The following is a 10,629-nucleotide window of genomic DNA, read 5'->3' as shown; positions in this document are numbered from 1 at the left end:
CTAGCTGTGCTCTCTGGCTTCTCCACACTTCTGTGTGTCTGCTATCTCTGTGCATCACCTGGATATTTGCTTTATCGTTAGAAGTGTTAAAATCTCATCCATAGTGAAGGATAATTCTGCTACCAGTAATAGCCTTCTAACTGACAACCACATCTGTGAGATCAAGGGACAGAATGTCAGTGGCTTGAAGGATGCTCAGACTGCAGATAGACTGTCAAAAGCTGGGACTGTGGTTACCCTCACGATCATGCCTGCGTTTATCTGGGAACATTATTAAACGGATAGCTCCCAGCATTATGAAAAGCATGATGGTTCACTCCAGTCCTGAACTTTAAATGCCTTGTACAGTGAATCACATCACAGCTGAATGTTTCCAGCTTTCCTCTTTGCCTACTTCTCTATTTCTCACATGATGCTTTCCTGGAACCTGAGGGAATATGGTGCTTGGAAGCCTTTCTATTTTCTATCATAGCTGGGAACCTCACTCTATTTCATATCAGCTTCTGATTTGAAGATAGATGTGTAGCCTTAGCCAGGTTCTAGAGATGTAAAACACTCAAAGTTTTACTTACATTCCTAGATTTGGTTCTTTACTGGGAACCTGATGTGTTTATATAAGCCATGGTTATTAGGATAAATGGTGTAGGCTTAGCTTTCCCTGAGAACTGGTCAGCTTTCTCCTAGAACAAAGCACGGTGTTAGTCATGTGTTTCAGTTCTGTGGCATACTTTGAATTTAGTACATCAGCATAGTACATTGCCTTTGATAGTTATTTTTTAAGTTTTCTCTGTGTGGGTATGTAAAATCCAATTAATCAACACTGTTTTCATTCCAGAGAAGCATTATACAGTTGTGTGTACATTGCAAGACACTGTAATGATTGTCATTAAATCTTAATGACCTTCACATCATATGCTTCAATTGTCACCTTAAATATAATAAGCATTTAGTATAAAAGCCAAAATAGAATTATTGCTGCCTTCTGAAACCTGAAGTGTTACCTCTCTATTAAACTGCTATATGCTATATCTGATCAGCTTACTGGTAAAGCTGAGGTGCCTAGTCATATCAAGATTTTCTAGTCACTGTACAAAGAAAATGCCTAAGAGCTGCCCTATTGCTTTCTGAGAAAACAAAGTGCTGTATATTTCATGTGTAAGTTGTTATACTCAATAACGTTTTGGGTCTCTTATTTACTTAGAGAATAATTTGGTAATATCTAAATTAGGGTTTGAATCCTAATATTATGTAACTTTAGCTAAGTTGGCATGGTTTTAGGTGTTTACCTAGTCGTCTTAATTTGTTCCACTTTCTGAATCCTTAATGTAAACAAAAATGGCAAGGACACTTTATCCTGATTTATTTCTTTCTGAATTAGTTAATCTCCTATTCTATTATAGTATGTGATACTATCGTAATAAAGGTAAAAAACGTTAAAAAATATTAGGGGAAAACTTTACCTAATGTGTTGGGTGAAGAACTATAGGTCAGTGGGACATATGCAGTAGTGACTGGAATGTAAATGGATAATATATGTAATAAAATAATTTTCAGGAACTATTTCTCCTTTTATTTCATGAGAACATAATGTAACAATGAAGAATGAATATTTACAGTTGCTTTGAAACAACCCCTCTATATAAACCACAGTGGTACACAACGTCTACAGAAAGGCCTGGTTAATTCCCACAAATACTGAGATGAAGGGTGTACATAACACACTTCTTCATGACTATAAATGTCTTGAATGGTCAAGGAGCTGAGAGAAGTAAGTTGGATTTGGGGTGTAATCCAGAGTAAGCCAGTCCTCGGATTTGTCAAAGTCGTCAAGGATTCTTTGCCAGAGTTCCTCTGCAGATGGACCTGAACCTCGAGCCTCCTCTGGGCAATGGGTGGCAGCTTCTAGGACATCTGTAGATTCAGTCACTGGAGTAAGCCAGTCCTCGGGTATGTCAAAGTCGTCAATGATTCTTTGCCAGAGTTCCTCTGCAGATGGACCTGAACCTTGAGCCTCCTCTGGGCAATGGGTGGCAGCTTCTAGGACATCTGTAGATTCAGTCACTGGAGTAAGCCAGTCCTCGGATTTCTCCAAGTCGTCAAGGATTCTTTGCCAGAGTTCCTCTGCAGATGGACCTGAACCTTGAGCCTCCTCTGGGCAATGGGTGGCAGCTTCTAGGACATCTGTAGATTCAGTCACTGCTAGATCAGTCTGGGCTTCAACTGCTGCTGATTGACCAGAATCCCAATCTATAATGGGAGCATGGCCAACAAGCAGATCTTCCTGCTGACTACACCTGTCTGCATCACTGGCCTGATAATGATGCAGAGAAGATTCCTGGATGCAGTTGAGTTTGGGAATGGAAACCTCACTAAATGTGCCTGAACACATGGGCTCTCCATTCTCAGCAGCAACAAGAGGTATGGAACCAGGAAAGTGGGTTGATTCAAAAACTGGTTTTGAACTTCCATTGGTCTCTGGCAAAGCTTCTGTAATATTCTGGAGAGCCATCCGCTTGTACTTAGCTCGGCTGTTCTTAAACCAGATCTGGAAAAGAAAGAAGATATCAGAAGAATGCCTGTTGTCCCCTAACAGGACCACAAGGTGAAGATTTTGGATAAAAGGTGTTTGTATAGCAATGATTCACATGTCAGAAACAAAGAAGCAGGAAACTCAAGATGGCTAAGATATTATAATAAAGTAGATTGTGTATGACCAGACAACATAAGACTGGGGAGATTGAGCCAGTGTGTCCTGTATTTTAGCAGGAGCTCTGATGATTAGGTTTCTGAGACCCTGCATGGAAACAATGCTATTCTATATTGCTACCAGGTTGATAAAAATTTGAGTCCCAGCATTTGATTCATAAATATCCACCACCTAAAACTGTCATCACTGCCCTAAGCATTTAAGAACAAAATTAAAGTTTCTGATGGGAAAGTGTAGATTTTTGCTGTTGGATTGAGGGAAAAGAGAGGAGCAGACCTTGATGTCCCTCGCTGTCACACCAACTAACTCTGCCAGCTTCACACATTGATCCTGGTTTGGGTACTGACACTTATCAAAATGTTCTTGCAGCAGGTGCTTTTGTTTTTTGGAGTACACAATGCGTTCCTTCCGCACCTTTCTTGAAGTCACAGGGCCAGATTGATGGTCACCATATTTCTCTGACAGTACCACAGATCCTATGAGAACATGGAAACAAGATTTCAATTATGTATTTGATAACTTAGACGCCCTGAGGGTTTTTTCAAAGTAGGTAAACCTGGGCCCAGTACAGGATCTAGTTGCATTTGGTTACCTGATTTTCTTGATGGTCCTTGGAACTCTTGCTGATGTAGGTCCCTTTCAGGGACTGAAAGACTTGATTGCATTGGATTTGTTGGGGTCAATATGGGACTGTAATAAACTTGAAAGGGTAAGTTCCTTGCAGTCTCTTGAAGCCTTTGAGGTCTGGTTTCTATGGGTGCACTTGAAGGCATTTGGAATTTTGGATACAAGGAGGGACCTTCAGCCCTATGTGTGTTCCGAACCTATTGGAATATGTTCTGGAGAATCTAGTAAAAGAAAACACGTCAAAAAACGTACAGAGAGCACTGATTTACCCATACTGCCTACCCAGCATTTGGTTTGGACTGTTACAGAGCAGGAATCAGACAGGAGCTTCATTCTTTCTGAACAACTGCCTCTGTTTCTAAATCTTACAAGTATTGTCAGTATTGAAATAAATATGCACTTGGCTCCAGTATTAACAAGAGGTTGCCAGTCCAGGTAAGCTGGCTATTGAATGTTCATTTCCAATGTTTAAATTTTCCATATCCTACACTTCTGGCTGTGAAATTTTGTTGGGACAGACTACTAGCTAGTCTGCCTCTGCCCATGAAAATAAAAGCCTGAAGGCTTCACAGGATTTCTGTGGCATGCAGGGCAACTGACACAAAAGTCAAATCACAAACCCAGGAATTCTGCAAACAGAGTAAATGGACAACTGACACCAAAGTCTGAAGACCTCCCAGGGGCACTGCAGCATGCAGAGAAACTGAATCGACAGTCTGAAAGCCTTCTGGAATTCTTTTGCATGCAGGGAAACAAAACCTACAGTACTTATGCTTCCCTGGTTAACAGCTAAACATAGGGCAACAGCTTGACAAATCCTCTCAAGAGTAAACAGTATGAAGGCATCCCAGTAGATGTGTCACAGCCAGGGCAACATATCTCCAGCTTCTCTGCCCCTCTAAAGAACCCACAATTCAAAGGTCTTCAAGAAGGCCTCCCTGAAGACACACTGCCACCAGGGCAACAAGTCACCAGTGTACATGCCCCTCTGAAGGTTCCACAGTCAGAAGATCCCACAGGAGGTTTGCCACATCCAAGGCAACTGGCCTACCATGAGACTTGAGTCAACCTAGGGACAAAAAAGAAAACTCCCAAACAGAAACACCCCAACCAGAAAAAAACTCCCTATAACCATATGACAAGAGGCAAGAGCAAGACCATGAGAAACAGAAGCCAGTAAACTTTGGCATTATCAGAAACTACTTCTCCCACCACAGCAAGCCCTGGATAGACAAATGCACTTGAAAGTCAGGAAGATGACCTAAAATCTTATCTTAATGATAATAGAATCCTTTTAAAGAGATATAAATAACTCACATAAAGAAATATAAGAAAACGCAAGTGAACAGGTAGAAGCACTTAGAGAGGAAACACATAAATCCCATAAGCAATACAGGAAGATACAATCAAAAAAGTGAAAGTTTTTATTAATGCAGTCCAAGACCTAGAATTGGAAGTAGATATAACAAAGACAAATATAGGCAACCCTGGAAATTGAAAACCAAGGAATGAGATCTGGGATAATTAATCATTACCAGGAGAATACAAGAGATAGAAGAAAGAAAGCAGCAGTCTCAACTAACCGGGACCCCCCAAGATCTCTCAGAAACTAGACAACCACCAATTAAGCGTACACCAGCTGATATGAGGCCCCCAACACATACTCAGCAGAAAACTGTGGGACTGTACTCCCTCAGAAAAGATGTACCTATCCCTAAAAAGACTGGAGGCCCGAAGTGGGCAGGGAGTTCTTATAGGTAGGGGGTGGGGTGAAGACATTCTCCCTGAGAAGGAAACTAGACTTACAGGATGTGGAACTTTCCGTGGGAGGACCAGAAGGGGGATAAAATCTGGATTGTAAAAAAGATTAAATATTTTTTAAACAAAGGAATATTATCATAATTGGAAAAACATGATCCCAGTTTCTCCTCCTTGCAGTATGACACCCTGTGACAAAATAAAGAATCAAGGGCAATGGAACATGTCCCATTTCCATGGACCCTTTCCACTCCCGTATTCTAAACAAGAGCATTGATGATCTAATTACTCTGGATGTCAGAAGGCACATACACCTAAGCCAGATCCCCTGATATTGAAGTGCTATACCAAGGACTTAGCCTTAATTGAATCTCCCTATCAAGAACCCTCCCACAGGCTCCTCCTTTCATCCTCTAGAATCCAGCAGCTATACACACCCTGTTGTAACATCCAGTCTGTAGCCACAACTTAATATCTAACGGAAATATGGCCAGATCACAGACTTTTTTTGTACTCTTTTCTTTTGTGACTGAGTTTCGCTAAATGAACTATGCTGTATGTGAGTCAAACAGAACTCAAGGCTGAAACAGAATTCAGAAGGATCAGCCTAACTGTTACTTCCCAAGCAGGGCTAAGACTATAGGTGTGTAACAAAGAACTGAGCCATCCTGTAGGATTTCCTCCTAACATGGGCTCCATCGAGAAAATAAAAATTTTCCTTACTCTCTAGGAGCAATCTCAAAAAATGTGTCTCTTCTCATCCTGATGCCAAGAGGACATGCACGTTTCCGGCCACCACTAACACCTATTTATTTCTCCAAACTTTCTCTTCTGAGACTGAGGCTGGTTCCATGTGCATGCCCCTGACTTCCTGATTCACACTATACATGCAAGCCAGGGCTCACAATTACAAAAACCCACTTGCCATTAGTTTCCGAGTCCTGGGATTAAAGGTGTGGTCCATGCATCCAAAATGGTTACAGATTTTAGATGAAGGAGGGCGTGCTCAGCCAAACACCATCCAAGATGTCACACTTTTGAGTCAGAATGCCACTACTATGCCTTATCTAGGCAATCTGGAGCCTCAATTGGTCCCAAGGTCACTTGAGATCCCATTGTCAGTTCTTTCCTTTGTCCTATAGACAGGCCTCACTATCTATTGATCCAGGCTTTCTGAACAGCCCAGGATTCAATCTTGTGCTTAGAATGAAGAATAGAGCCCCTTGAGGTCTCTTGAAAGCTCATCCATAGAGTGCCCCGATCAGGGCAAATCACTGCTCTGCACTGTTCACATTTATGGGATAGGCTTGAACCATCTACTAAATTTAAATAACATCTTCTGCATGTATACAGGGCATATTTTATACTTCACCAATCAAACACCCATACAGGCTAAAAAAATCACCAAAAATCCTCCTCCACTGTCTCCCAAATTTTCCCCAACTTGATATCCCCTTTACATAGCAACCTTAGACATTTCATGCAACTCACCAATTCACCAGGAATGAAGAGGGTTCCTGTAACCTGCGCAGTCCTCTGTCTTTGAATTCTCCTTAGAAGACCTGCCCTTATATATCTCTCCTAACCTGGAATTCAAAGCCCCTCCCACCCTTTGGCTCCTCCTACTTGCAATATTCAAATCCATTATTCTCTCCCACCCTTTGATGCTACTCCAGGTGTAGCCTCATTTTATAGAACCCATGAATTTAAATTTTTTGGTTTGTAAACCTTTATTTCTTTACATTTTATATTTTACTTTTATTACTTCCCGGTTCAGCTGTTACTTTCCTCCCAGACCTCCCTCCCACAATTTTTCATCACATTCCTAACCCCATGTCTCCAAGAGAATGCCTTCCACACCAGGCCTTTGGTCTGGTTTAAATAATTTAATGTGTGTAGCCATCTTACTTTTGTTTCTGTCTGGTTTTTAAGGTATAAATATGTTCTGCATGTCTTGGTTATATAGTTTTGACTGGGAGTGCATTGAATCTGTAGTTTGCTTTTGGCAAGGTGGCCATTTTTACTACCTTAATTCTGCCAATCCATGATCATGAAAGAGATCTTTCCATATTCTGAGATCTGCTTTGATTTCTTTCTTCAGAGACTTGAAATTCTTGTCATACCAATTTTTCATTTGCATACTTAGAGTGACACCAAGATATGTAATGTTATTTGTGACTATGGTAAAGGGTGTCATTACCCTATTTTCTTTCTCAGCTTATTTATCCTTTGAGTAGAGGAAGGCTACTGATTTGATTGAGTTAATTTTACATCCAGCCACATGGCAGAAATTGTTTCTCAGTTGTAGGAGTTCTCTAGTGTTGTTTTATTGGGTTGCATAAGTATACTATCATATCATCTGCAAATAGTGATGTTTTGACTACCTCCTTTCCAGTTTGTACCATTTTGACAAGTGTTACAAACTGTACCTCCTTTTGTTCTCTAAATGCTCTAGATAGATCTTCAAGTACTATATTGAATAAATAGGGAAAGAGTGGGCAACATTTTCTGGACCATAATTTTAGTAGGATTACTTCAAATTTCCTCTATTTAGTTTGATGTTGGCTTCTGGTTTGCTGTATATTGCTTTTACTATGTTTTGGTATAGGCCTTGAATTCCTGATCATTCCAAGACTTTTAACATGAAGGGATAGTGAATTTTGTCAAATGCTTTCTCAGCATCTAACTAAATGATCTTGTGGGGTATTTTTTTTTCGAGTTTCTTTATGTAGTGGATTACATTGAAAGATTTCTATCTATTGAACCACACTTGCATTGCTGTGATGAAGCCTATTTGATCCTGGTGAATTACTGTTTTGATGCGTTCTTGGATTCGGTCAGCAAGAATTTTATTGAGTAGTTTTGGATCACTGTTCTCAAGGGAAATTGGTCTGGAATTCTCTTTCCTTGTTTAATCTTTGTTTGGTTTATGTATAAGCAATACTGTGGCTTCATATAATGAATTGTGAAGGATACCTCGGGTTTCTGATTTGTGGAATAGTTTGAAAAGTATCCGTAGTAGGTCTTCTTTGAAGAACTGATAGAATTCCCAACAAACACATCTGGTCCTGTGTTGTTGTTGTTGTTGTTGTTGTTGTTGTTGTTGTTTTTGGTGGTGGTGGTGGTGGTTGTGGTTGTGGTGGTGATGGTGGTGTTTTGGGAAGACTGTTAATAAATGAATCTATTTCCTCACGTGTTATAGGACTATTTTGATGGTTTATCTGATCAGGTTTTAACATTGGCAGCTGGCATGTGTCTACAAAATTGTCCATTTCATCCAGATTTCCCAATTTTGTTGAGTATAAGCTTTTGTAGTAGGATCTGATGATATTTGGAATTTCTGCAGTTTCTGTTGTTATATCTCCCTTTTCATTCCAATTTTATTAATTTGCGTGTTTCCTCTATTCCTTCTTGTTAGTCTGCTAAGTGTTTATCTATCTTGTTGATTTTCTCAAAGAACCAACTCTTGGTTTTGTTGATTCTTTGTATAATTCTTTTTGTTTCTACTTTGTTGATTTTGGCCTTGAATTTGTTTATTCCCTGCCATGTATTCCTCTTGGATGTATTTGTTTCATTTGGTTGTAGAGCTTTCAGATGTTCTGTCAAGCTGCTAATGTAAGCTCTCTCCATTTCCTTGTTGGAGGCACTTAACTATATGAGTTTTTCTCTTAGCACATATGACTATTGACAGCTTTTCAGGATTTCTAGTTGCAACTGCTTTAAGAGGAGAACCTTCTAGAAAGGTTATTGTTCATTGTTTACAGACTTTTACTGCTAAGGGACTGCCTAAAGTTGGCAAGACAGATAATGGGCCTGCATACACTGGAAACAGCTTTGAACAATTTTGCAAGGAATTTGGAATTGAACATAAAACTGAAATTCCTCATGATCCAATGGGACAAGGAATTGTTGAATGTATCTGAAAAATTAGCTTTAGAAAACAAAACAGGGTGAGTTTTAACTTCCAAGGTCACCAAAAGCACATCTCACTTTTGCATTATTTGTTTTAATTTTTTGTAAACTGATGCTAAAGGTCAGTCTGCAGTAGATCATCGCTGGCATCCAGACACTTCCAGCTCGTATGCCATGGTTAAATGTTGAGATCCTTTAACTAATACTTTGGAATGGCCCCAACCCTGTTTTAATACGGGAATGAGATCCTGTTTGTGTTTTTTCACATAAAGGAATTGGAGATCAATGACTACTGAAAAGATTGTTTCGCCAAGTGGACACAGATCCTGAGCCTTCTAATGATTATGATACTAATGATGAAGGCATCTCAGGATCCCTATGAGCCATCTAAATTAACCTGAAGTGTAGTCTTTGCCCTTACTGGATAGCAGGTGTTTTCTATCAATTCTCAAAGCCACCCTCCTTACACCAGGAGGCTTGATCTTGTTTGGATCTTTGTCAGCTCCCAGTTTAGGCACTTAACTAAGCAATTACCCCTTGGAGGTTCACTTGAGTATGATGGAAAAGAGTCCTGCTCCACAAATCCTTGGTCATGTGAAGGTTTTATCTGAAAGGTGGGATGTAGACATCCAGTGCTTAGAGACCATTTAAGCATTTGTTCTTTTCACATGTGTCCTTGAGATGGCAGGACTAGATCCCATGGTCATAGTTGGGTGGTGCAGAAGATTATTTTCTGTGCTGTTTGGAAATGTGAGACCACAAGGAATGTTTACTGGAAGCCCCAAAGAGATTTAATTACAGTTGCTAGGATTTCAACAGGTCCTGGCCTATCTAGTTCTAGTTATAACGGCAATGGACATTGTTTCTTCAGGGTTTTAGTTGTGCCAAAGCTGCGCTGTCTGGATCCTGGACAGGAGTAGCATCCTGTGTTAGTTTTCTCTGTAATCCTATTACAGTGTCTGGAAAAAATGTTAGAGAAGGCTCGATTAAAGGAAGGATTGGGAACTTTGGCTTTATAAGGAAGATTATGATTATGGATTACTTTTTTGTTTGTTTCTTTGTTTGTTTATTTGTTTATTTGTGACAGGGTTTCTCTGTGTAGCCCTGGCTTTCCTGGAACTCACTCTGCACACCAGGCTGGCCTTGAACTCAGCATTCTGAGTGCCTCTGCCTCCCAATGACTGGGATTAAATGAGTGTGCCAGAATGGATGACATTTTACCAAAATTGTGACTATGACATTTTCTGTAGTTCCTACTAAGATCATAAATAAGCCCAAAAGAAGAAACTATAGAGATCAAAAGAAAAAAAATAGTGCTAATAGGAATAGGAGTAATACTGCTTTCTGATTTTCTTCTCCGGTATCTGGTATTCTTCAGAGTCCTACTGTTAACACCACTACTTTTTCTATATCTGCTATTCCCCTTACAGAATTAGTGGAGAGCATGTGTCATTTGCTTAATGATATTTATCCTATTACCACTTGCGCTTGTTGGCTTTCCTATGATATAGCTCCTCCTTATTTGTTTTTTTTTTGTTTGTTTGTTTCTTTTTTGTTTGTTTTCTTTTTGGTTTTGTCTTTTGTTTTTTGTTTTTGTTGTAGTTGTTTTGGGTTTTTGAAACAGG

At 39.8% G+C, this 10,629-nt stretch overlaps 1 protein-coding gene across 1 annotated transcript; it reads right to left on the bottom strand.

Moving 5' to 3' along the window:
* Positions 1-2,098: 2,098 nt before the first annotated feature.
* Positions 2,099-3,507, bottom strand: LOC127685009 (homeobox protein DLX-4-like; the record flags this gene model as incomplete). Its single annotated transcript, XM_052181747.1, has 3 exons — positions 2,099-2,545; positions 2,984-3,183; positions 3,300-3,507. Coding segments are annotated over 3 exons (855 nt in total), but the record flags the coding sequence as incomplete, so codon positions are not given.
* Positions 3,508-10,629: the final 7,122 nt, after the last annotated feature.

The sequence above is a fragment of the Apodemus sylvaticus genome, chromosome 1, assembly GCF_947179515.1.
Source record: "Apodemus sylvaticus chromosome 1, mApoSyl1.1, whole genome shotgun sequence".
NCBI lineage: Eukaryota > Metazoa > Chordata > Mammalia > Rodentia > Muridae > Apodemus > Apodemus sylvaticus.
The sequence above is the reverse complement of the archived record's forward strand: the minus strand, read 5'-3'. Positions and strand labels throughout refer to the sequence as shown.